General features: G+C 44.3%; 1 protein-coding gene across 1 annotated transcript; it reads right to left on the bottom strand.

The window, feature by feature from the left end:
• col4a1 (collagen, type IV, alpha 1) lies at positions 1-27,513 on the bottom strand. The gene is made up of 52 exons (XM_088414264.1): positions 27,240-27,513; positions 15,418-15,471; positions 14,133-14,222; positions 14,005-14,049; positions 13,887-13,931; positions 13,742-13,804; positions 13,473-13,526; positions 13,353-13,379; positions 13,000-13,074; positions 12,876-12,938; positions 12,762-12,797; positions 12,426-12,464; positions 11,943-12,032; positions 11,818-11,853; positions 11,681-11,740; positions 11,505-11,540; positions 10,969-11,013; positions 10,853-10,885; positions 10,314-10,374; positions 10,166-10,201; positions 9,936-10,082; positions 9,742-9,825; positions 9,570-9,653; positions 9,386-9,456; positions 9,106-9,297; positions 8,865-9,033; positions 8,640-8,732; positions 8,424-8,528; positions 8,213-8,310; positions 7,913-8,063; positions 7,710-7,823; positions 7,443-7,610; positions 7,256-7,345; positions 6,738-6,890; positions 6,543-6,641; positions 6,353-6,442; positions 6,119-6,258; positions 5,757-5,883; positions 5,576-5,656; positions 5,344-5,442; positions 5,155-5,205; positions 4,880-5,065; positions 4,651-4,784; positions 4,460-4,532; positions 4,296-4,367; positions 4,064-4,192; positions 3,768-3,866; positions 3,485-3,697; positions 3,234-3,411; positions 3,027-3,141; positions 2,462-2,634; positions 1-2,142 (listed from the first exon to the last, which is right to left on the bottom strand). Exons 1-52 carry the CDS (start codon positions 27,309-27,311, stop codon positions 2,061-2,063), a joined length of 4,920 nt encoding a protein of 1,639 aa, XP_088270390.1. The 5' UTR covers positions 27,312-27,513; the 3' UTR covers positions 1-2,060.

Raw genomic sequence — 27,513 nt, forward strand, 5'->3', positions numbered from 1 at the left:
TTCTACAAATGGCTTTATTGCATGAGTTACACAAACTTGGAAGACACAAAATCACCTTAAACATTGACACTGATTGATTAACAAATGCATGTTGTGGTCTCTTTGGTATTCTACCATTTTTTGGAGTTTGTTTTTCAATCAAATGCCTCAATGCTCTTCAATGTACAGTACTGGAATGTTTGACGTTATCTCTGGGATTTTTTCATATTAAACCTTACAGGAAAGCTGAAATCTACTCAACATTTTTCAGTAAAAGTACATTTTCATTTGTAGTATAGCTATTGTCTCATGGGAAATATTTATTCCTTGTTCTTTAGAGTATAAAACCCAATGCACAGCCATAATTTTTGCCACATCCTGACAACTTAGCACATGCTAATCAACTGCAGCAAAAAACAGGATATACTCTCCATCCATCCGTGTGTATTTGTCACTATCTTGTGACATTTTCAACCAAGTTAAAAGAAAAAAGATGTATTAAAGAACTAATTTTAGCATGAACTGTATAAATGGATGTGTCCATGTGGCTTTATGTTTAAGTAAATGTGAGTGCAAGATGCATTTTGTAGCCAATCAACATCCACAATAAAAGCAATGTTATGTGAAAGTATAATATATGTTGCATATATACACGTGTATGTTTTTTGTGAGGGAAGGCAGAAAACGCAGTAACGCTTCGGGTAACATTTCGTGCCTCCAAGCATCGGCAACTGCAACGGCACAAACAAACGTGGTTTTTGGCGCCTTCGGTTGCCACAATGAAAAATGCTCGGATGTGTTGGAGGACGGAAACGTCCAAAACGTGCACAGAGGAGGCCGGTTCGGACAGCCCTCACCTAAAGCTTTCCTGGCCGGGTCCTTTTATGAAGGCGCGACGCGTACGTCTTTGGGCCCGTTGCATTCATTCGAGTCCGACAAAGTCTCATACATCTTATAAATAAAAAAGGGATTTAATAACACACAAAGTAGACTCAATAATAACCTGAGGAGAGTATGCTGAACTAGGAATGCATTCTATTTACAACAAGATAGTCGTTATACATCTGCGTGTCGTGCGTTGGCAAATGCTTGTGGAATCAGTGGCAAGTCCTATCCTTAACTCATTCAATCCCAAAGAGAATTGTCTAAAAAATATTTAATGAATTGTACTGAAGTAAAACATGACTTAAGATTGAGGGTAATATATTAATTTAGGTAGTTAAGTATCAAAGTATTTGATTACTTAAGGTGATGAAGTACTAAGGTAATATATATTAATTTAGATAATTAAGCACCAAAGTCATTGAGTACTTAAGGTCACGAAGTACGAAAGCGATTGATTGCATTAGGCGAAGACGACACTAAAGTAATCGATTAGTTTAGGTTATCAAGTGCTGAAGTAATTGATTACAATGGGTAATCGAGTACAAAAGCAATTGCTTTAAGGACCAAATCACTCAACTACTTTAGTTATTAAAGTAATTGATTACTTTAGTGCACAATTACCCAAAGTAATCGATTACTTCAGTAACCAACACACCTAAGGTAAATGATGACTTTTGTACTCCGTTCATTTAGTACCAACTATTTTGTGACCCTACTTTCAAACACTTGAAAAAAAAATTGAAAAAGAATGAAATAAGCACCGAGGATTGAATGTAATTGTCAATTTAAAAAAAACGATTTTGTGATTGAATGAGTTAATATCAGCGTGTGTAAACAGACGGAAACAAATCGAGTGTAGCTCTATATTATAAACACGTAGATTGATTTTTCAAAGAGGAAGTTGAGTATGGCAGATAAGTCGAATTCCATAGCACCTGCAACCCATTGAAAATGAACACTAGTTTACCATTTCGGTGGGGGGGGCGGGGCAAGTACTCAGTGCAGCGGTAAACTGTGCGCCATTCTTTGTTAGTAGAAGTGTTCTACGTGGAGCGAGAGGCACTTGGTCTTTGGTTTGCAAAAGTCCAAACTCGGTCCCTCGGCTCTCACACATGCAGGAAAATAGCACCATCCTGGATTATGAGGGAGTTTGAAAGCCACGTGGACGGGATGGCAAGTCACATGTCGGCCCGCCTTTATGTCCTCTTCATGCACACTTGACAGCGGCCTATGTGCGTTCGCAGGTTCCCCGCCTTTAGCGTCGTCGGGACGGGTTTCCTGGGAATCGACAAAGGTTACATGCAATCTGACTGCCTGTGGAGAATTCCATTGGAAATTTCAATATGGCGTCCTGGCATCACCCGAAGCAAGCCCACAATACGGTACCGCTGCAATATTTTGGCAACGATAACGAGAGGATCGGCAAAAACCTCTCGTCCGTTTATGTCAGGCTTGATGTACCATATCGCTGATGGATCATTTCCGCGATATTGCCATACAGACGTGCTGTACGGCGATACGGTATTTTCCGCGCTGCCATCAATACCGCAAAAGGTAATGCGAGTTATGACGTGTGTGTGAAGCCCATCCGACTTACGTAAACATCTCGCTGTCTTCAATTGTCGCAAGCCAGAAGCTGTAGGAGTTGGCGTAATAGTTGCAGGTTCCTCGGCCGTGACACTCGATGAACGGAGCGCTTCGGAACTCCTCCAAGCAGGAACCGGGAGAGGCTAGAGCCTGACCAGAACCCTCGGCACCTGCGCTGGTGTGCTACACAAAAACACATTCGAGGTGTCGTAAGAGCGGGGCCGCTGTCGTTCGCATGCGTCTTTCACAAGAGGCAATTTTAGGGGGCTGCAGCATCTTTATGATGACGATGACCATATTCCTCAAAGTACAAACCCCATATTAGGGAGTCAACTCATAACCGCATAACTCATAACAGACCAATTTTTTCCAAATATCATGCATGCATTTAGCCATAGACCATCAGTATTTTGCCTAAATATGTTTGGGCAAGAATTCGGTTTGATTTTCCATCTCCTTTCGACTTTACCCGTGATTGCTTTTAACCCAGAAGCTAATAAAGCTTCTTCGCAGGAAAAAAATAACCCACTCATTAACACGCAGCCATGATCAAATCAAACATCGCCGCGTCTCACCATAACGAAAGAGTAGCCGATCCACAGAGAGCTCCAACCATACGGGCACGGAGGAATCATAATGGTCTGACTGTGAACCGCAATCACCATGGCCGGCGCTTCGCACACCGCACACCTTTAAGGAAAAAAAAAACGTGTTCACAAGACGGGTCCAGTATGTGACACGAGCACTGAAGAACTCGATTGGCATGGGCGGTGTCTTTATACCTGCTGATGAAGGGTTTGATGCTTTCGCCGGTAACTGGCGCCATACTCATGGGCATGGGCTCGGGCGAGGTGAGCCAGTACGAGTAGTCATTACGGGAGGCGAAGTTGCAGACGTTATTGATGTTGCAGAACAAGAAGGGCATCGGACTGAACTTTCTTAGACAGCTCCCCGCCGTACCTGGAAATCCACGGGATGACGTGTTCCTTGTCGTTTTTTCCCAATTTTTTTGTCTCCACCGTAAGATTCTTACCGAGATCCTGCCCATGCGAGCGTTCGTTTCCTTGTACATAGAGCAAAGAGTAGCCATCATAGATGGGTGTGGTGCCCTCGGGACATGACGGGACCTCTATTGTTTGGCTGTGCCGAGTCACTAGGAAACCATGATCCATAGAAGAGGGCCCGGGTGGTCCCACTTGGCCGGGAACACCGTCGGGTCCTGGTGGACCGGGATAACCTCGGGGTCCTAAGAACATGATTTGTTAATGATAGCTTCTTTAAAGGCGATAAATCTTTGCACTCTATGGACTTCTGACCTTGAGGTCCAGGAAGACCAGCGTCGCCTTTGGACCCTGGCTGACCGTGATATCCAGGGAGGCCATCTTCTCCTTTTGGCCCCGGGATACCGATCAGACCTGTGAAAATCAATAACGTGGAGAAGAAGTTAGTAGAGCGAGTAGGGAGGATGTGGAAGAGCCTAGCGAGGGATGGGGGTCAAACAAAAATTCCCTGTTTTCATACAGTATTGCTTCGAACTGCAATCAATGCCGTAAAGACACGATTCCGCAAATTCTACTGAATTTTTAACAATCAGTGAAATCTTCCCTGTTACCTTGTTGTCCTTTCGGTCCTGGGAAGCCAGCCGGCCCCTGCGGTCCGGGTAAGCCCGTGACACCGGGTTGACCAGCGTCCCCTTTGATGAAGGTGTGAGGACCGGGGGGACCGGGTGGGCCAACGTTACCTGAAATACAACGGAATGTTGTCTCGTCGCGTGCAATTCGATCCATTAGGACCGATAACCATCGGGTGATGTGCCGAATCGACCTTTTGCTCATTCCTCTTACCCTTTTCTCCTTGGAATCCTCTATCTCCGAGTTCCCCTTTGAAGCCAAAGTCTCCTTGTATACCCTTTGTGCCTAGATATCCACAATAACAACAACAGAAGAATAGCTTTAGCACACTCACAGACGAGATCTTGCAGTTAAGACTGTGATCCATTTTTATCCACCTGGGAAACCGGGAACCCCCTGAGGTCCCATGTCGCCTTTGGGACCATGAACACCCGGAACGCCAGCTGGCCCCTGTATAACAAAAATACATACATACTTAGAAACTTGCTCCAACTTCACGCACAAGCAGCCATTAAGCTCATGTCCTCAACGTATTTACTGCACATCTATTTATGGCCTTGTTACGTACGGGAAATCCGGGAGTTCCAGAGTCACCCTTTTGCCCTAATTCTCCCTGGAAACCAGGTAGACCCTGGTCTCCTTTATCTCCTTTCTGACCATCTCGCCCTGGCACACCAGAAGGCCCCGGAGCGCCAATGGTTCCTATTATGCAAAGAAATGAGATATTGTTTTTATTTTTGGTACGGGATAATCGGACTGGTCAGCAACCCCACCTATAAATGTAATGCATGGCATACCTGGTTCTCCAGGTTGTCCTGTTTGGCCCTGATTTCCTTTGGGGCCCTCCAGAGAGAGTCCTGGGAGCCCGATTTCTCCGGGCTCACCTTGGCGTCCCTGAAAGCCGGGAAGTCCCTTTTCACCTTTGACACCAGGCACCCCTGGATAGCCTGGGCTGCCCGGGAAGCCAGGACTACCTTTATCACCTGGATTTCAAGACACACGAAAGATATTATTACAATTAACTTACTTAAAATATGTTGAGTATCAAATGAGTGATGGAGGCAAAACTTACCTTTGCTACCTAGCTCTCCAGGGGGTCCTGGAAGACTATGACCCGGTAAACCTGCAGAGGACAACCATCATTTCAAAACCATGATGCGTTCCAACAGGTTTGGGGTGTGAATCTTTTTATGGCTGCTACTGCAGTGTCTTGCTCAAAGCATGCATTAAAAAGGGTTGAAAAGCTTCATGTGGTACGAACCAGGGTCTCCTCTCTCCCCTGAGGAGCCAGGGATGCCATCAACACCCGCTTCTCCTTTCTCTCCAGGTGCGCCAGGAGGTCCCGGCAAGCCACTCTCGCCTGGAAGAGCACAAATTCAAACTGGATTTGTTAGCCTTCATTAAATAAGAAGAATCACCGCAGTACTGGTAAACGGATTAGTAATCCGGTCATCGGGTCTCTGTCTGGAGCCCCAAACGAGACTGCTCCTTACCTGGCCGCCCTTCAAGGCCAGGTTCTCCTGCAGACCCTGGCAGCCCTGGGACCCCCTTCTCACCAGGTATTCCTGGTTGGCCTACATAGATTGGATTGGATGGTATTTTGGGTTATGCTCTCCTTTCCCCGGATGCTTGTGGGTGGGTACAGAACAGAGAGCGAACAGAGTGAAATCTGACCTGGAGTGCCAAAGATTCCTTTGTCTCCTTTAGCCCCTTGGTGTCCTGGCATGCCAGGTGTCCCCATGTGACCCTTCAGGCCCTTTTCCCCTCGTGGGCCTGGGAAACCAGGTTGGCCAGGTTGTCCCTAAGAGCAAACGAACAATAGTAATTGACCCGCATTAATTCAACAGTAACATGCCTGTTGGCATTTACTAATGGAGAGTGCCTCCTGGTGGTGAGTAAATAGCAGTTCAAACTCCAAATCAATACTTTGATAGCCTCTTCTTCTGTATCCCTCAAAACTCAAAATTTCCAAGACGAGATCACGTCATTTGGAATAACATGTTCAATATTAAATAATAATGAAGCTGGAAAATTACCCTTTCTCCTGGAAATCCTGGCAGACCAATACCTGGCTCACCAGGTGTTCCGCGCTCTCCTTTCTCACCATCCGTTCCTCTAAAACCAGGATGGCCCGGTGTACCTATATCTCCTTTAAAACCCTTCGGACCGACAGGACCTAAAATGAATAGGTCAAAAGATGTTACTTTTCCATTCATGAACTAGTCACATACTTATCATTTTATGTCATCCATATTTGTGTTTTTCCTTACCTGGTATTCCCATCTCGCCTGTACTCCCCTTCTGTCCAGGTGGGCCCAAACTGCCTGGTTCTCCAGGAACGCCAGTGTCTCCTTTCTGACCTGAGACACATTGAACAAATACAAACATTTAGCTACACCTACAAAGAAAGTGCATATGTTTCTCATATTGAACATTTTTGTAATGGATTAAGCAGTAAACCTGGCTGGCCGGGTAAACCGGGTTCGCCATGTTTTCCTGGCAATCCAGGATCTCCAGGAAGTCCGCGGAAGCCTTTCTGTCCCGTTAGTCCAGGTGTTCCTAAAAAGACACACATTTCCAGTTTCGTTAGAGTATATTCAATATCACTTGGATTTGTCGCCATCTAAACGTGAGGGTGAGACTTGAGTTTCACACCTGGATCTCCGAGATCTCCCTTCTCTCCTTTCATGTGCTCCATGTCAACTTTACTCATGTTTCCTGGAGGCCCCTGTAGACCTGTCTCCCCTCTCTCTCCTTTAGGTCCAGACACTCCTTCTAGTCCTCGCACACCAGGAAGCCCGGGATCACCTGAGAGATTTAAATGGGCCGTTTCCTTGATGCTGTAGAGGTTTTTGTCATAAATAAAAAGAGTACGAGCCTCAATCTGGGTCTGTTGATACTACTAGAACTGGGTGTGCAGCTAAGCATTGAGGACTCCTGACCTCATTTTCACAGAAGAAACCTGGACCATGCGTGTATACTGACCACAATGCCAAAGAGCCATGTATTTTGGAATCCTACGAGTGCCTCACTTGTTTCTAGATCAACAACAGGCACCTCTCTCACGGTTTATTCCAGCAAACATCTCATAGAATGGCCTTGGAACTACTCAGCAATTTTTGCTACAGACTGACATGCTGGCAAAAGTTAGAATTTACTAGTTGATTCATTACCTCTCAAGCCTTGATTTCCCGGTAAACCAGGTGGTCCAGGAAATCCTGGCAATCCCGGAGTACCTATGACACCCATTTCCCCTTTTGATCCTAGTCAACAAAGAAACAAAGTGAAATTACTCTGACTCAAAACTAGGTTTTGGAGAATTCCTTTTCATGTTGGTATGGTTTCCATAATTGTTCATACCTTGGTTTCCGATCAGTCCATCCCTTCCTGGCAAACCTGGTGGGCCCGGCAGTCCTTTGACACCAGGGACTCCTGGGTATCCGGCCAGTCCTTTCTCTCCTTGAGGCCCTGGCATGCCAATTCCGGGAGGACCTGGATAGCCCCTCTCTCCTTTTTCGCCTACCCTACCTACAAAAACAAAATGTAGAAAAGTTAAAACTTATTTACCCGCTTACAATAGTCAATTGCAATCAATTGTGTAAAAAGACACGCTTGACTTGTGCTTACCAAATGGACCGGGCTCCCCAGGTTGTCCCTGTGGTCCTGGGGCCCCTGGCAAGCCCTTTCCTGGAGCTCCTGGTAACCCTACCACTCCAGGAGGTCCAGGTGGTCCGATGCTACCTGATATCAAAGCAAAATAATTTTGTTTTCATGTTTCAGCGACATGCCATTGAGTGAATACGTTTACTGCTTTAACTATTCAATGATACCTTTGACTCCCTGAAGTCCTGGTGGTCCTGTCAGGCCTTCTTGGCCAGGAATACCTGGCAAGCCGGTGTTACCTTTCTCTCCCGGGAAGCCAATAATCCCCGGTGGACCCTGTGAACCCTTTTGGCCAGGGAGCCCCATTCCTGGTTCACCCTGTCACATGGGACGATAAGATGACATGTTGGTGCTGATATTTAACACAAAGCTGAGTGGTCAGAATCAAGATGTTATTGGGTCTCGCTTTTGTAGAACGTTGTTGCGATCATCAGCCATTTGTCTTGGGTTATGAAAGAAATACACACTTTTTGTCCTTGTGGGCCAGGTTGTCCAGAAATACCATCTTGTCCAGGTCTTCCTGCCTCTCCTGGCAATCCTGGAGCACCTGGAATTCCACTGATTCCTAGACAAATGTTTAAAAACCCTCTTGTATCTGTATTGTCATTTTTCTGGCTCTATTAGTATCCATTAAAAGTTGATCCAAGAAAGAACTAGGCTAATTGTGCGCTAATTTACCCTTTGCACCAGTTGGACCTGGAAATCCAACGCCTGGAGGTCCTTGATCACCTTTTTGTCCAGAAAAACCTGGTATCCCTGAGTCTCCTTGCAGACCCATTGGACCTGCAACCAATAACAAGGCCTGGTCAAATAGATGAACTTTTTTCCAACAATTTCTAAATCCACTCAATTATGTAAATATTGAGACATTCTGGACTTTAAGTCAATTTTGACCTGGAGGTCCATCTCTGCCAGGTTCTCCTCTTGGTCCAGGTACCCCTTGTGGTCCGGGAGTGCTCACACCTTGACCCGGCTCACCTTTCGCACCTGACAGATGTTAAGTACACAAAGCTAATTCACGAATACTGTATCTGCATGTGAGAGCCCCGCCCCCATTTATGTCATTGAAATAAGGTCCTTTACAATGTTTTTACATGATTGTTAATGCTGCCGTCTTACCCGGTGCCCCAGGTAATCCGGGGATGCCAGACCTTCCCTGGCTCCCCTTGTCCCCAGGCTCCCCAGGTCGCCCATAGCCTGGCAGACCCGGGGGACCCCTCTCTCCCGGGGAGCCTGTAATACCAGGATTCCCAATTTCTCCACGGTCACCTTTGATGCCCCCTTTGCCCTGAAAGCAAAATTAACCAAAAAATAAAAAATGACCAATAAAACATATGGAAATTGTGCAAATGACACATACAGGTTCTCCTTTGTGGCCAGGAACACCCGGTAGGCCATCCCTTCCTGGGAGTCCATCTACACCCGGTTGCCCAGGTGAACCACCAGGACCAGGGAAGCCTTTGTCTCCTTTTAGACCAGGAGCGATGAATATGTCTCCAGGCTCACCGACCGGACCAGGGGCCCCAATCAAACCAGGAGCGCCATTGATGCCCTATGTACAATTAAGTTAAGTTATAAGAATTTATAAACTATACAGTACAAAGAAGAGAACTGCAGGAATTTTTGTTGATGCTGCTTACAGGTCTTCCAGGAGTTCCTGGGAGTCCAACATTGCCCTTGTCTCCTTTACTTCCCACTGAACCGGGAGGTCCTGAAGACAAATAAGGAATACTTCAAGCTGGTTAATTCAAATTGCGTTGCCTTGTACTGCAGGTGTAACGACAAGGAAGGCTATCTATCTATATTCAGTTGTGTGTTACTTACCCCGCTCCCCTTTAAGGCCGTGGGGGCCAGGTAATCCAGCAGGTCCGAACCCTTCACACAGGACGCAAGTGTCTCCTTTGTCACCTATTTGGATTCACACACAAGTATCACCATGGAAATACAGTAGCCCATAGAACTCCTGGATGGAAGTGCATAATGTGATTGTTCTGACCTTTCTGTCCCACTTCCCCTTGAAGTCCCGCAGGTCCAGGCGGGCCGGGGACGCCTTTTGCGTTTGTGCATTCGTTGGGATCAACTGCGGACATATGCACCAAATCCATGAATCCAGCAATTGAAACGTCTCGCGTAAAATATGCTACGTAGAGATCACCCTGCAGTGAGAGTCATGTCTAGGGCTAAACATACCAGGTAATCCTGGAGGCCCAGGGGGTCCTACTAAGCCCGGTTGTCCTGGGGGTCCAACGAGAGACTCGCCTTCAATACCCCTGTCTCCTTTCTGACCCATATCCCCCTTTTGGCCGTTTTCTCCACGAGGTCCTTCAAGATAGCGTCCTAGAGTCCGAGAGACAGAGTGTTATATACGTGTGCATGCACATTTAGGGATAGTTCCATAAGCAAACATGTCCTCGTCCTACCTGGTGGGCCTGCTTCTCCCTGAGGTCCAGGAAAACCTTTTGGGACAGAACAAAATTGGGACTAAACATCAGCCTAGAGCGCTAATATACTGTTGAAGTTGTTGTTGATTTAGCAGAACGTCTATGTGTTCATTTGCAGCGATTTGACCTTTTTCTCCTTGTAAGCCAGGGATACCACGTGGACCGGGAGGACCAGGAGCACCGCTTGCCTAGAAACCCCAAGAGGAAGAAGACCAGAAGAAGACCAGAGATGGGAATTTCAGGTCCACAACCCATTTTGGCTTTAGCCACAGGTACTTCTATTTAAGCTGCAGTCAAATGAGCTCATTAACTTTAAGCAATTCCACAGCATGATATTAATCATAATAAAGTTTGTGTTGCAAAAAACATATTTCAAAGTAATTTTGGGAGAGTCGATTTTGACATCCACAACCCCCGCAGTGCATTCAATGGGCATAATTTATACATGAGTGTTTATCTCATTGCATTTCGGGGGAAAAATGTGAAAATGACGTATTTGATCATGCTACTATTCACTGCAACAATAGTACCTGCGATGATAATAATTTACTAAACTACCGATAATCATTAAGAATGAACATAATCATCATTTTATTATTAAATTGATAATAAATATATACAGTAATTGGCCAATAAAGTTTCTTGAAATCCTGATTCATTACGTACATATCCAGGAGGCCCTCTTTCTCCCTTTTCACCCTACAGACAAAAAAAAAGATTATATTCCAATTTTGAAAAGGAAGGATTCAAAATATAGCGTTGAGTAATATTGCATTGTTTACCTGAGGTCCAGGATATCCAAAATTTCCGGGGAAGCCCTTTTCTCCCTGTGAGACAGAACGATTTTGATCATATTTTTGATGGTCATGACCTCAAAGCAACATCTCACGACATCGTTTCATTGGCCTGCAAAATGCTCTTTTTTGCAGCTTCTTATTTATTTAAAGGAGAAATAGAGACACCAAAGCAGCAATAATTGGACCGACGCATCTCCTTTTTTTATGGCAAATCATCCATTCATTAAAGTGAATCATATTGATATTCTTTACCGCGCTTTCCACAAATCGTCTTTATTCTTCATTTATGATTGTCAATTAATAAAGGTTGACTGATTTATCTGATTGTTTTGTTGACATTGCCTTTAGCGCGGCTCCATCTAGTGGATGCGTAATGTAACCCGAGCCACGACCGAAGCTTCTATTCTATGCACCTTGTAATGCAGTGCGCCTTAGATATGAAAACGTTTTGTAAAAGGCCCATTCATTGAAGGTGCGCCTTAAAGTGCAGAAGATACAGAAGTTTTTTTGTTTTTTTTTACCTTTCGCCCTTCATCTCCTTCTTTGCCTGGCTTGCCCTAAAACCAAGCAAAACAAAAGTCACACAAATCGCAATCAAAAGAAGAGTTTAGAATTTTGATTCACATGTTACTCTTGTATGTATGACTTCAAAATGCTAATAGAAAAAAACACATTGCTTCATTTGCCAGCAACTTACTATGGATCCTTGTGGGCCCGGGTCCCCCTTCATTCCATTCACAGATATATTGCAGTAGCCCTGCAGAGCAAATCACATTTGCCAGGGATTCTTTGACACGGGATCAAAAGCATTGCGAGCATAAAAAAACAACTGACTTTTTCTCCTTTCTCTCCAGGATATCCTCGGCTTCCCTTTTAGGAGAAAGAAACGGTACACAGTAAGAATGCGGGATATGGAACAGGAAACGCCCTCTGAATTTTGTTAGTGAGTGAGTAAGCACCGGCGGTCCAATAAACTCGGTGCCGGGACCTTCCACGCCCGGTGAGGGGGGTCCGGGAGGGCCCGGCGGGCCTCTGAAACCTCGCTCGCCCTGCGCAGAAAAAAAAACATCACTTCTTAAGCTACGTCTCAATGAGTCAACGCGCGCAAGTGCTAGTCAAACGCTCCGCATTTAAAAAATAACCATTATCATCACAATAGGAAGAATGATACTAATGAAATATTTCGTGAATGATTGAATGACACATTTAATGAAACAAAGATTCATTTCATTCCGTATTAAATAATGAATGAAACATTTCATTCATTACAATTTTATTTCATTATTTAATGGTACATGTATTTACGTAGTTTTGCTCCTCCAAATAAATGAAGAAATTAGAACCAAATGTACATTTTGTGTTGATGGCAATGAAAGGGTGTGCATGTGCTCCTCACTCATTGTGAGGTCATCACAATAAAGAGTTGAACGATGAAACATCACCTTATCGCCTTTCTCGCTCTCAAAGAACAGCTTGTCATCCTGTCAGAGAGCAAACAAAAGTCTCAAAATGCTGTAGCTCAAAACTCCAACAAAGGTGATGATGCGTGCAGAAAAAAAAAGCTTCATGAAGCACTTGAGATATTTTAGCCTCTTCTAGATGATTTCAAGCTGCAGTGGAAATTGAATGCATTTCCAATCCCATAATAAATGACATTTAACACATTTCCACTGTCTTCCTCTATCTTGAAATCAAGCGAAGCATCTCGAGAGGTTAAAAAAAATATCAGAAGTGTTTCACGGAGCTTTATTTTCTCATCATTCCTTATTTCTGCTTACCTTTTCTCCAGGTGGGCCTGGCGGACCAACGTCACCCTGTCAAATACATCAATAAGGCATTATATCAGCTGCCGTTTCCACGCATTTAGAAATCTTTCCGTCGTCCTAACTCACTTTGGGTCCGACGTAACCACGAGGTCCGGGAGGACCGATGGGGCCAGGTGCTCCCTGAGTTCCCTGAGAAACACAATACGCAATGAGATACTTCCCCATTCAGACGTTCGCGCAAAATACCCACAGGAAGTCCGGGCGTGCCCGGGAAGCCTCGGTCTCCTTTAAGGGGGATGATGCCCATCACGCCGCCCAAATCACCCTGCAAGAATGCAAGTATTGCTACTGCATAACTTAGTTTCTTCACCTTTTTTGTTTGTTTTTTTAGGAATGCAGACATCCTACTTAGGTTTGTACATTTTTTTTCTAAGGTATTTTGCTGAAGGAGGGTCTCTAAATGGCTGGTAGAAAGTAATCAAACACTTTGGGTAATTAAGTACCAAAGTAAACTATTTAACTGGATGCCTGGAGACTTAAAAACACGTAAAAATGCGTCTTTGGCATTGAACGATTTCAACATCCGTATCCTCATTTGCAAACCTTCATTCCGGGAAGCCCTGGGATGCCCTGGAACAGGAAGATAGAGCAAACTCAATCAATATTTGTTGCTTTATTTTATACGATGGCGTTTGATGGCGTGGAATAACGTGAGAAGCTTACAGGAGAGCCTTGAAGACCATCAAAACCAGGTACGCCGTCTCGTCCCCTGTCTCCCTAAAACACACGCACGCACATGCCGCATTATCAGAACCAGACTTGGGATAAACTATTGTGAAGGAAGAAAAACGTCCTGCGCCTTACTTGAATACAGAAAGCAAAGTATATTTGCTAAATCGACCATGATTTTTCTCAACTAATCAAAACGAAGGAAGGGTAGAAGACAGCGAAATTACGGCTGTGGTTGCTTATCAATAATACAAGTATCTTACTTTAGTGCCATTGCATCCCGGGATACCCGGAGCACCAGGTGGACCATCGTTTCCATTGATTCCCTGTATGAAAAAAAAAAAAAAGCCAAATGAAGTATGAATAACTAAAACAAGATCATCAAGGTGAAGACAAAGCGGTACTTACAGGCAATCCCGGATTTCCTGGGAAACCCGGAAGACCGGGAGGACCCTACGAGAAGACGAACACAACAATTGGCATTTTCCGCTGCGCCACAAGCATGCAAATTTTCCGAGACGCTTACCCGGACTCCCTTGATCCCAGGAGCCCCGAACTGCCCCGCTTCTCCCTGAGTAACAAATAATATACGCCAACGACGGATTAGCGAGAACGACATCATCTCCGTCGTCGTGTCCGATAGTTCGCGCTGACCTTGGGCCCGATTGGCCCGGGCGGCCCCTCGTGTCCTTGCATTCCCGGGAATCCCATGTTACCTTGAAGGCCGGGGAGGCCGCGCTCACCCTAAAAACGGACAATTGGACGCAAATCCATACATCACTATGCACAAAATACAACTTTATCCTAACTATGCTATCACATTGTGTTAGTTAACTAGATTTATATATTTGAGCATGCTCAAATTGAATGCCCTCCAATCGGGGACATAGACTAGACTAGAATACATCTTTCTCACGATGAGGAAATTCAGAGTTGCAAAGCAGCACTTTGTATGATAGGAGAGGAGAATAAACAAAATATCATATATAAAAAACATTTCTTTTAGTGATTGTTTTTTGTTCACCACCAGATGTCGCTAATTCTTACACACAATCACAAAAATTGTTGTTTTAATGATTGTTTTTTGGCCCGCCACTAGATGTCACTAATTCTTACATACACTCACAATATGATATTTATCAAATATATATATATATATATATATATATATATATATATATATATATATATATATATATATATATATATATATATATATATATTATATATATATATATATATATATATATATATATATATATATATATATATATATATATATTGTAAAATATAAAAATATTGCAATAACAAATGGAAGGATAACATTTCGATTACATGTGATAATGACTTACATTTAATTTTAATTCATTGACTGCTTAAAACCAAAGTATATGGGACACACCACAAAAATCCAAGCGAGAATGCATTTCCTAAGCGATATTAGAAGTAAAAATGATAAAAGTCCAATAATTACTTGAAATGACAAGAACACATTTTTAGGGCATCGAGCAAAACGCACAGTAAAATGTTCTGCTGTATTTCCACTTACGGCCACAAGAGAGCAGCATTACACAACGATTTAAGTCTCAACTCCCATTCATATAATATTGTACGTCTTGGCTGTAATTCTGTGTTGAGGGAATTTACCCAAATTGGACCAAAATGTCTGACTTACATCTGTTAACACGAATGCGTCCAGTATTTATTGGCGGGAATCATCACGCAGTTGCCGCAAACAACGAGTTTGTTGTGCAATATCGGATGCTGACGGGACACTCTCCAAGCAAGTGTGCGGCCACGCCAGTCACCTGTTGTTTTGCTTTTTGACATTCGCTTGCTGACTGACACTCATTCACCGAGTGAAGAGGACACGATTTGCTACGAGCGAGAAAATGCGTGAAATTGAAGTGAGAGGTGAGGTGACGATAAGGGTTGTTACCTTGGTTCCCTTCACGCCACTGCAGTCGCATTTTCCACATGATGGCCCGCAGCCCTGGGAAAAGAACAAGAAGAAAAAGGTTCAAATTGTGGCGTGTTCGGCAAGAACCTCCCAACTTGCACGAAGCATTTTTAGAAGACAAAGTTGTGTGACCATGATTCACGAAACTTTACTACGACATTTCTGGTGGTAGCGTGAGGCCATTGGCGTCCAAACTGCGGCCCCGGGGGCCGTATGCGGCCCGTTCAGTTTTTGAATCCGGCCCGCCAAACTTGAAGAAATGATCAATCAGGAGGACAGTGATCATGTTAATTTCTAGAAGGATGGAGGAACTCTGTGTTTTAAAATAACAACTGTTGGCAATTAAAAAAAATATTTTGTTCATCTAATTGTCAGTGAATGGAGCAGTAATTTCAATAAAAGTTAAGTATCTGTCCTATATCTGTTAAGTGTTATCCAGTGGCAGTGTGAAGAAATAATGCAAAAAGTTACCCCAGAGTTTATTAAAATGTCTGTTGAGTGTACAAAACAGACAAAAAAAAAGTAGGTCATAGATCAGCAGTTGGGGTTATAAAAGGTCTGATGTTGGAAAGATGGATGTAAACACGTAAGATTTATGGTGAACGTCTCTCATTGCGCTTGACTACGTCATGCGGGACATGAACGCAGCCGGTCCCACCCGCTCCCCAGCTTCCTCTCCTCGGGGGTCCCCGGAGGCCGAGCCCTGAGAAACGAGCAGCCGTTTGCGGACTCACGTGCCAGGCGCCCGGCCAAGACCCCTTCAGGGGCTTCGCGGCGCTGGTCTGAGAAGACCGCAAGAAAAAAAACCTCTCGCTTGTTCTCACAGCGGCAACAAATTAGCAACTGGGCCCCAAAACTCGAAACCTACATGCTGAATGTGAAACTCCACTTCCTGTCCAGACTAAGATTGATTCTCCGGCTTCCCTCTTTAGACGCCATCCTCATACAGAACGCTTCAAAAATAGGCCTGCTAGAAACCTTGATGCAGGTTTCTAACCCTGACCGTGATCTATAAACTATAACAAACTAGAACGATAAACTCAAGCTCAGAATTGAAAACTTCACACTCGTTTAAGAAATTAAAATGAGTTTGATATTTGAAGCCCTATTCAAAGAAAATTGCTTCAACTGAAATCCTAAAGCACTTTTCAAACCCTACATTGAAAACGCAGTAGTTAATTTCAAATTTAATTTGAAATCTGAAGCAGCGCAGTCCTTCCCTACTACAAAGTGTAATATCGCCAGCGGCCAGAGATGGCGCCTAAAACTAAGAACGAGCCAAACAAAGCACAAATAAAGCATCAACTAACTATTACAACCTGTCCTACTCGTTCTTCACCATTAGCAATAAAGTACGTGTGGTCCACCAGGGCGCGTCATTTCCCCCTCGCCTAATTTGGAGCCTTTTAAACACCTTTCACTCCATCTTTACTCTAACCCACGCAGAAGAAACACCTGCTTCACATCACATTAATGTGATTTAAAAAAAAAAGTGCGGCTGGGGAGCACATGCACTAAAAATGAGCCGCATGTGTGCTCCATTAGGAAAATGAAATTGTGGCTCGCAGCAATCAGCGCTCACGGTGTTGGGTTACTTTTTTTGTGGGGGGGGCGTGAGAGAACATGCATGCCTATCATCAGCACCACTCACATTTAAATCACAGCTGCACAATTCCAGCACAGTGACGAAAAGCACTTAAAAATATACGGCCTTTATTTTAATAAATGCAAATTGATTGATGGATGGAGAACCTATAGCAGAGGTGTCAAACTCCTTTTAGCTTGCGGGCCGCATGGACTAAAATCTGTTTCCAAGTGTGCCGAACCAATATAATCATGGTATATTTTTATATTAATTTAAAAAATGAGATTTATCATTCTTTTTTTAATACGGTCAAAAATAGTTACAAGCATGCTTGAGTCTCGAAAATACTTTTGAGGTCGCTGCCTCAAAAGGTACACGAAAAATGTTAGCTGCAACAGGCACTTGTTGCGAAGAGCCAACTGGCGTCCCCCTTCTCTGGCTCAGCCCAATACGGAAATGGTTTAAAGTAAGAATACTTTTGGCCTTCATTTTCAGGAGAAAAAATGTCTTACATATAGGGAATTGCAGTAGCTTGTTGCCTCCTAGTGGTCGACAGTGGAACTACACCAAAAGAAAACAAGAGGCCGAGAAAAATAGGGTGATGAAGTGAACAAAAAAAAATCTGTTCGATAAGCCAGGATTGCGAAACTGAGCATGTTTTTGACATAGTGAAGTATCTTTAAAGCAAGAATTTTTAAGCCACTATATGAGGAGGTGCCACTTGCAAGTCATCCGAAAAAATGCGTGTGAATTTCCAGACGATACACAGAAGAAAGGCGGGCTGCAGACGGCGTTACCGTGTGACTGATGAGTCATGGGACGCGCGTCGGCAGCCTCACGCGTCAGCGGATCCACTATGTCATGCCTAAATCTGGATGCCTCCGACAAGAAGCAATCGGGTGTCTCCTGGTTTCCCGGATACCGCCGTGCGTGTTTGTTTACCGAGGATGGAGCACATTCCGAGCGAGACCCAAAATGGCAGCAAAAGGCCGAATTTGCACGGAGGTGCGCAACGGGCAGACAGGAATGTCTCAGAATAAACCTGACATCATCGCGTAGAAACGTCTGCCGCTGACGTGCGCTTGTCTAATGCTTGGAGATGTTTGGACTGAAAAAGACCGCGATATCAACATTGGCGGAAAGCAGGTGTGAGTCTTTAAACGTGTTGGATAAGTGGGCCCCTCCACAAGAATTTAGGGAACAGGTTCCCCTGAGTTCTCAAACACGGTTCAATCGCGGGACAAATTGGACCTCAAATTTCTGTGGGGCCGTTTTCACTGCAAAGTCAAATCCATTTGATTGATTTTTTTTTTTGCCTGACACCTTTTGAGGAAGATTGATCTGTGAAAGATGGATCCTGCTCAACTTGGGGTATTTATGCTCAAATGAACTGGGACCGCGTCGCGAGGAAAAGGAAAATCAACAGCATTGAGCGCATTCATCATTACGCTGGCGAGGCACTCACAAAGTGGGAAATCTGAAACATGCTTGACATACAACACATATATATAACTCACGGATATGAACACAAGAAAATACAAAAGAGTTGACAAGAAATGAGATGTTTTGCTCTAGTTTCAACATTGTTGCCAAAGTGTTGCTGCGTCTTATACACAGCAACATAGAAAACACCATTATTGTGATTTTGTACTTGTACAGTATTAAAAAAGAACAATCAATCTGAAGTTATCATTTTAAAGTTGAATAAATATATATCACGATTTGAATGGTACGGCCCACTTGGGAATAGATTTTCCTCCGCGCTGCTCGCAAATTTAAATGAGTTTGACGCCCCCCATAATCTAGTATGGTAAATACTCACATTCAAATCTACATCATCGATATATTGCTCAATAACTTTCTGGGGGATTTTCGACCTGATTACAAATGACAGGCGTACACAGTAGTAAAACATCCGAATGCCAGAAAACGGCGAGCTGAATGAGATCGCCTCTAAACTAAAACAGATCCCGTTTGCTGTTATATGAAACACGTCCTGCTTGGGGCCGCGTCCGCTACAAGCAATCAGCATGGTCAGTAAGTAAAAGCAGATGCAAGCCCATCCTCTCACACTCGGAGGCCCTAGTAAAGCGGAGAAAAAATAAATAAAATAAAAGGAGCCCGCATGACTGAAAACACACGTGCAAGGGATGTAAACATGAGCAAAAGGCAAATGAATGGCAGACATTGTGAAACGCTGTACTAGCCTGCTGTGGGCCTACTACATAGCATGCAAGAGTGCCAAATGCGCAGCAATCTATGGTCAAACTTTTTCTATGATCGCTTTTGCAAGCGGGATGCGACCCGTTTGCATATAACGCAGGCACATGCGTGAAATAGCATTTTCCGTCGACGGATGATGCGGTTGACCCTCATTGCGGGCCATAGGTTGAACAGCCTATTTAAAAATCAAGCCCGCAAATAGGAAAATGGTTTGAGGGAATCCAAAGCGCTTATTGATAAGACATGCATGCAATGACACGAAAGGGAAAAGAAACGGGAATGGGCGCCATTGGGGCCAAATTCCCAAGTCGGGCCACATCAAAGCAAAATGCGCGCCGGCGTTTGAGCGAGCTCTTTGACCCCCACCCTAATCAGTTCCTCCATCTGCATGGCATCTTGACCAGTCGCATGACCCTTCCGGGCTCATCCTGTTGAACTTTGACCTCGGATGAGGTCATTAGAAGGGGTTTAAGGCTTCAGAGAAGAACCTTTAATATGAGGCGCATGTTGATAAACACACTCGTCCTTTGTGCGCAGCGAGAAAAGCTACTTTGTTAACAAATGAAGAAAGACTCTAATCGTTGCACCTTGAAGGGGGGGGGGGGGCTCGCGGCCTTGCAAACACACACACACACACACACAGTCGTGCTCCACCCAAGAGCATCTGACTGCTGTTGGACTGCCGCATCTTACAGAAGAAAATTCTAAGAATAAAAATGTTATAATGTATCAAGGGGAGAGCCCAATATTACACTCAGTGGGATTTAACGGGGGCGGGTTCTGAGAACAGGAACTAACGGAAATATTCTGCATTCACATGAGAGTGTTCCCACTGTTGACATTTGTGATTTTTAAAAATAATCTAAAAGCTTTAACTTGATTACGTCAACAGTCCTCATTGTGTATGTCCCACATTGCCTCTGTATGTTTTCTTTTTTTGCTATATTTGGACTTTTTTTCGCATTACCGTCTATTCAAAGTAGACCAGGGTTGTCAAAGATACAGCCCGTGGTCCCTTTCTGGGCCGCAAAATGGTTGAATCCAGCCCGCGAGATGATTTTGTAATGTAAAGCAGAGGTCTACAACAGCCGGTCCGCGGCCCCGTACCGGTCTGTGGATCAACTGGTACCAGGCCGCATGGGAGGCACCCGAAATAATTATGCTTTGGAAATGATTTAGTTTAGACTTTAACAGATATACATCTGTGTTTTATTTGTGCTTTGTTTGGCTTGATCTTTGTTTTTTGGCGTCGCCTCTGGTCGCTGTTGATATGACTTTGTTTTTTTTTTTTTCCAAAAAATACAAAAAAATTGAACAAAAGCAAAAAAGTCCAATCCTCAATCAACTGGCATAGGCACCATGGCTGAATAGCAAGCAAAAAACAAGGCCGAGAATTGGGATGTGTCTATTGGGGTCCAATTTTTTTGTAGTCATTCCCGTCCTGGTCGCATAACATTTTTCTTTCTCTTTTATCTCAATAACACAAAAACGTGATTTAGCTCACAATCGCACTATCCATTGTGTTTTTAATACGTATTCATAGAATGCGGTTTGGCGATTCGCGTATTAGGCGAAGTACAAGGGAACCAATGTGTTGTGATGTCACCCAATAGTCACGAACGGCGCGGACCTCGGTGGGTGTGAGAGCGAGCGCTTGTTCCCTGTGAGAAAGCCTGTGTTCCCTGGAAGAGCACTCGAACGGTGGCCCTGTGAATGTGCAGCGGGGGACACAGGATGTCGGGCGGAGGAAGCCATTCTTTCTTGAAGAGGAAGGCTCACAAAGACAAGAAGGGGTTGGGTCGCCTCCTCGGGAGGCCTCTGCTTTCTAGAACGTACGAGGACAGCCTAGTCATGTTTGTAAAGCTCTAATGACTAATGAGAAGTACGTTGATGGCTAGTACGCTAACAGATAGGAGCTAGTTAGAAACACCTCCGACTGGCCCACCGGTCAATAATTTAGTGCAGGAGAGGCGCAGGCAGGATTTAACATGGTGGAAGTAGAAAATTCGCTGTTCATTCAGGAGATTGTTGTGTAAAAAGTGCATTAATAAGTAACTAAGATCACCACTGTGATAAGATAACTTAGCATCTAGCAACAATAGCTACACAGAAACTAGCTTTAGCAGCAATTCACAACTTCCATACACCTCCCTGCACCGCTTGCGCAAAAGAAAATACACGCCAATCTTATTCACCTTTTTTAATTTGGTTTTGGTTCCGGAGCTGAGGGGGAGAGATTTTGCACCGATTTTGCAGCAGGTAAAAAGCAACGCTTCATTTATGAGTATCTTCAGTAAACGAGACATTTCACTTCCTGATTAGAACCATCAGTACCATAAACCTAAAATATCATATATAGAATAAAATATCGTGTCATAGGGCCTATAGACAACATTTTGCCTTCAAGTATTTCCTATGAGGAAATTTGGTGTAATGAGTGATCTCATTAGATATTGTACTTAATGTTGTGTCTAGTGCTTTGTAGTGCCCCAAATCCCTTGTAAGCTTTTGTAGATGTGGTACATTGAATTAAAACGGCGAGGAAACAGGAAAAAAAAAGCAGGAATTTGTTTCAAAGGAGCCCTTTTATCCCAATATCCTCCCAAAAACACTTGCGTCGATAAGCATCTACAGTCCAGAACAAGTCTCTATTGTTATTTTGCTTCCATATCAGGTTGCACCGTATCCCCTGTATCACTGTGATGTCGCGTCACCGTTTGAACCTTCAAATTACTCTTTTCATCACAAGACCAACCCCGGGGATCTCCTCACGCGAGCCGAGTCATTTCCTGCGTGGAAGCGATCGGCTCAAGCTTTCCAAAGGAAGAACAGCGCCGTACGGGGTTGGAGATGTCAGTGAGAAAAGCAGCTGCTCTCCCTGAGAGCTTTACAGTCAATGAAGCACATGCCTTGTTGGATTCTGGGAATTACAGTCAGACCACTCTGGCGTCGCCATCAAGAAGAAAATGCTCATAGCAGATCTGGAGCGTAACTTGGACGGGGCGAGGACGAAAACGTGAGACATGTGTCTTGTACATTTGGGTCAGGCTTTTTCAGTTAGACACACATCCCACTAACACCCATGTGTCCCGCCGGAACTCAAGAAACCCACTATTGCTGGTCTAAAAAGGCAAATATTTGGAACAACAAAACCGGAAGCACTAATCACGCGAATAATTGCATTCATATGAAATCGCAATGGCATAGATAAACTGGGATTGATTTGAAATGAGTCGAATAAAAGTGAGAAGAACAACATACGTGTGAAGGCGAAAGCCTAATAAAGTGTACAACATTATTGTAATGATCACCCAATGAGTGGCTCCAGGTGAACTCTGTCACTTAGCTCATCCCCAGCAATAGTATACACAGCTGACTTGTCTCCCTCATAACATACGCACTCTAACAATCTGCAAGAGCAGCCATAGACAAATTAGCCTTCGTCGGCTGAGTGTCGAAAATGAATGTTACGGTTCAGCCAAAGTTCCATTTATGTGCTTATTACTGCGTCTGGTTTAGCCAAAAGACAACGATTTCCGTCTGATGCGACTTAGCGAGGACTAAATTCTACTGTACGACTATAATAGCTGGTGGCTGTTGCAAAAAAGTGTTAAAAAAGTGTAGCTGGTTACACAATGGACTGTAACTGCAGATACAAGAACATAACCAAACACTCGTGATGGAAAATTTGAGTAGACCTTGTTTTTTATCTTGCACCTGTCATGGTGATGGAAGTTTGCCGGTAACAGCTGAAATGGATCGCAGCCAAAAGTTTGCTCTTTGTGCAAAAATGCAGCATGTCGTAAATCCGTCATCTTTATTATCACCCTTCAGTTACAAGGAAAGACGCGCGGGGCGAGACCGGTGTAAGTGAGACATGAATAATTTGGTACGGGGGGGGCGTCAGTGCGTTCCATCTAATTGGGGTCTCAAAGCATTGCGGCCTCTCCCTCTCGTGAGAAATCATCATCTTCCGAACCGCCGTCGGACCTCGAACGCCTCCGTTACCCGGCGACCGATTTTAGGAAGGCCGGCGATCGAGAGAATAACAATTCAGAGAAATAATACGGGAAAAATTATTAGCTTTGGACCAGAGAGGAGTTTTGTGTGTGAAAAGTAGAACACAGCTGTGACAAGTCTCAGTGTAATGCTTGGACCACAGGGACGCCTTTGGCGGCGGTAGCCCCCATCCATAAAAATTTGGCTGCGGAGTTGCGGACGAGGAGCCAGAAGGTCACAGGTTTAAGGACCGCAGTGGACCGTAGATTCAAAATCATCCTATTACTTAAATCAAAGCAGGTTTTTGGAGAAAAGCAGGCAAGACAGCAAAGCTGGAGCCCTGGTGCAACACCTGGCCCCAAAGTTTTTCTCTTCTTAACAAGTTCCTGTAAGTGGAAGCGCCAGGTGTTTGGCCAATGGGAATCTGTAAAACTACGTTGGACCCCCAAAACCATCCGTCCGTTATCTATAGCCGCTGAAGCAATCGATTATTTTTTTCAGCCATGTATAATGGATTAGTTTGGTGACCTTGGGTCATCAATTACTCTATTACCAAATGTAATGGATTACTATGGTACTTAATTACATAAAGTAATTATTTCTTTCATCTTGTTCACCCGAAGTAATTAATGACTTTACGTTACGTAGTACCAGTTATTTTCAGAAATTCACTTCACCAAAATAAGAGATACAGTATATAAGAATGTATGGGCACAAAAAAAAATCTGAACAATACGTATTTGTGATTGGAGCTAAAAGTGGTTGCGGCGCGTTTACATGGTGAAGGTAAAGTATTTCATCTTCACTCAAGCCTGCCAGGAAAAGGGGCCATGGCCGCCACACTTCTCGAGCAAGCGGGTCAGAGGGGACTCATCCTTGTCGCCAACGAGCGCCTGTCAAAATACAAAGCGGACCCCGGCCATCGCAACTCTTCCAAATGTAGGCATTTTTACAACGCTGAGAACAGAGGGTCAGGAAGGTCGCGCCTTCCCAGACCGCAGTGCTCGGCCGGTGGCCCGTCGCTGCGAGAAGGCCAGCTGTCGTCTCGGCGGGAGGGGGGGAAGCGTTCCTTCACCCCGAGGATGAGGTGCCAACCAAAACTACAAGCGCCTTCCGACGTTGGCCCATCAAACCCGAGCTCTTGCGGATTTGACCGGGCGTTCCGCAGGATTAGCAAATGTCAGAATTTGCCCGGCCAAACCAGAAGTTGAGGCTTACGTTTCCCACCAGCCCGCTACCGGATAAAGCCCCGACTCATCCCACACACAAACTCCCTGCAGGAATCTACTAATCACCTAAAGCTAGAATCCTCCTCCTCTTTCTCCTCAAGGACTTGCCTCGCTGTGGCCACATTAAGTGACCACCAAGGGAGAGAAACTATTTAGGCTCTGGATCAGGTTTCACAAACAACAAAAAAAAAAAAAATTGGGGCCAAGATCTTGCTAGCGACCGGTCAGAACCGGACGGAAGGTTAAAGGAAGGACAAGCTTCTTTATCTTGCATGATTGTCTTCTGAAAGTCAGTCGGCAGGACAAAAAGTAGCCTGGCTCAGGGTTGCAGCATTACAAAATATTTATATACTGTATATCTATTCATAGTCTTAGTTGAGTCGCAGCGATTGCGACAAAGACCAAACAAGAGCTTGCAGTCTGCGGAAGGCCACACAAAGCACCAATAATCAGCGCAAGGTTCAACGTATACAAGCTTGTGCAAATGTTTGATTTGGAATCGCCGTCGCCGCGCTTGTCTCGATGCGTCACTCCAGACACATCGTGGGCAGCGGACCCGCTACTCCCACGGTGGCGCCAATATTCCCAATGATCCGCTTTTCTCGGTGTCATCGGATCAGCCGCAAGATGTTCCGCCAAACGTAAACCCCCTCGTCCGCTGAGTTTAATCAGTCCAGATGCTGCGCGTCACTCGTGTGTTTCTTGGAACGCCGATAGGCCGCCTCTGCTACTCGATTTAAGGCCACAAATTAGCTCATAAATGAAGAAAACTCGGCAGACGACGAGCGGGGTGAAGTCTCGTGCGATAACGCCCGACTCCCTCACGGGGTGTCGCTTCCTCTCCTTGTGCTCCACTTGAGTCTGTTTTTCATCATCTTGACATGAGATGGTCCTCTGACATCTCCTCCCCCTCACCTGAACTTCTGCTGCATCTGTGTGGGTGAAGAATGTGCTGGAAACGTCACCAACTCTGATGGTACAAAAGACTTTGTGCAGACATCTCATCTCGGCTGGATTTCATCTCATGTATGCACAGCAAACCACTATGCTATTTTCATATTGTTTTGTCATTAAAAGGCAAGATCCCTTTTCAAGATCCTGGACATGTGTGGGGAACTATCCCGGGAACCAGAGGGTGAAGCGTTAGAGTCCCGACGCTCGCCAGTGATTTATGGATCAAAACATTTTAGGTTTCAAACATTTGTGAAACCTCAAAAATGGAGTTGAATTGTGCAAAAGTGCTCTTAAAGTTTGGTCAGAAAATGCGTCGGCCCTTTTTTGACCCATAATCAGGTCGTTTTTAACCCAACTGTTTCAGGAACGTATCCACAGCAATGATTCAATCAAAAAACATTGAGTAAAAAATCAGTTTCTTTGAAATAATAACATATTTCTAAGTGATGCTGTTTATGGAGTCTAATATTTGAATGCACTTCTTTGAAATGGCTTAATGGACACGACTGGCGTGCTGTTCGTTTTCTACGTCCTATTGGGCAGCAACAAACAGCCAGGACGGAAGGAAATAAGCCATCCTGTTAAGCTTAGGTTCAAGGGTACACATTTTTTGCAGTTTAGTTTGTAGTAAAATCTTTTCATCGTTATTCAGTTTGGACCCTAGCCAAAATTTGGAAACACCTTCAAATTGTCACTCTCAAATAGATAAAAAGGTCAAAAATGTAAACTGTTGACTTCTTAAAAATGCACTGCTGTGATCGGAAAGTCATTCAAGGAGATTTGACATTCCATACTTAAAGCTTTCACATTCACAACATTTAGCTCAGTCATTTCACTTTAGGGATCATTCCCAACATCCCAATAATTCGCACATTTCAAACATTTCCCCATTTTCCACCCCCCAAAAGCATCATTCATTTACATTGGGAGATTTGACGTATTTAAAGCTTTCCCATTTCACATTCACAACATTTGGCTCATTCATTTTGCCTTAGGGATCATTCCCAACATCCCAATAATTCGCACATTTCAAACATTTCCCCAATTTCCACCCCCCAAAAGCACCCTTCATTTACATTGGGAGATTTGACATATTTAAAGTTTTCCCATTTCACATTCACCACATTTGGCTCATTCATTTTGCCTTAGGGATCATTCCCAAAATTCCAATCATTCACACATTCCAAAGTTTTCCCACAATTCTCCATTTTCCACCCAAAAAGTACCTTTTACTTACAATGGGAGACTTGACATTTCGCTTTTAAAGCTTTCCCATTTCACATTCGCAACAATTAGCTCATTCATTTTGCCTTGGGGATCATTCCCAACATTCCACATCAGTCTATCATGTTCATCGTTCGTATACATCGTATACATCGTATTCTGTAATCTAATTATTTAAAAAAAAAAGAAAAAAACGTGCTGAGTGCTAAATGAGTTCCGCTGAATGATGAACTACAAGTGAAGGCTATAGTTTTGGCTTGCTGTTGCATTAGTCGTGACGTCACGCTCAATGTACTTGAAGGCCCTCCCTCCCTCCCTCACTTGGAGGGGTGGTGAGGAGGGGCAACGAGTGGGAGTTCAGAGCTGCATGACAGGCAGGAATAAAAGTACAACTCAGTTGACTAGAATAATGACGTGACCTCTCAATAAGTATGTCATTAAATTAAGCAAGCATCTCGTTCCAGCTGCAGCAACACCATTTCACAATGATCATAGTAATCACACTGTACTAGTACAGCGCATAAAACCGCACGTTTGCAGTGGCTTTTGGGGGGTAGAAAAAGAGCAAAGAGCACAGAGTCACTCACCTCAGCCTTGGCTTGGTCCACACTTGACAAGACAGCCAAGAAGAGGAGGAAAGTGGCGGCGGGGAACAGCATCTCTGCTGCGGTGCGCGCCCAACTCGAGCGTCCGCAAACAAGCACCTGCGACTCGGCCTCTGCTCGCAATCTCAGCCGCGGAGCGCGCTCAGCGCGTCGGCCTGCATGTTGTGTCCAGAAGTGATATGAAGTTCTGATCAAGGCGAGTGGGTTTAGTTTGCGCCACACCACACCCCCCCGGTCCAAAAAAAAAACCAAACTT

Source organism: Hippichthys cyanospilos, chromosome 5, assembly GCF_059441005.1.
Source record: "Hippichthys cyanospilos isolate Australia breed blue-spotted pipefish chromosome 5, RoL_Hcya_1.0, whole genome shotgun sequence".
NCBI lineage: Eukaryota > Metazoa > Chordata > Actinopteri > Syngnathiformes > Syngnathidae > Hippichthys > Hippichthys cyanospilos.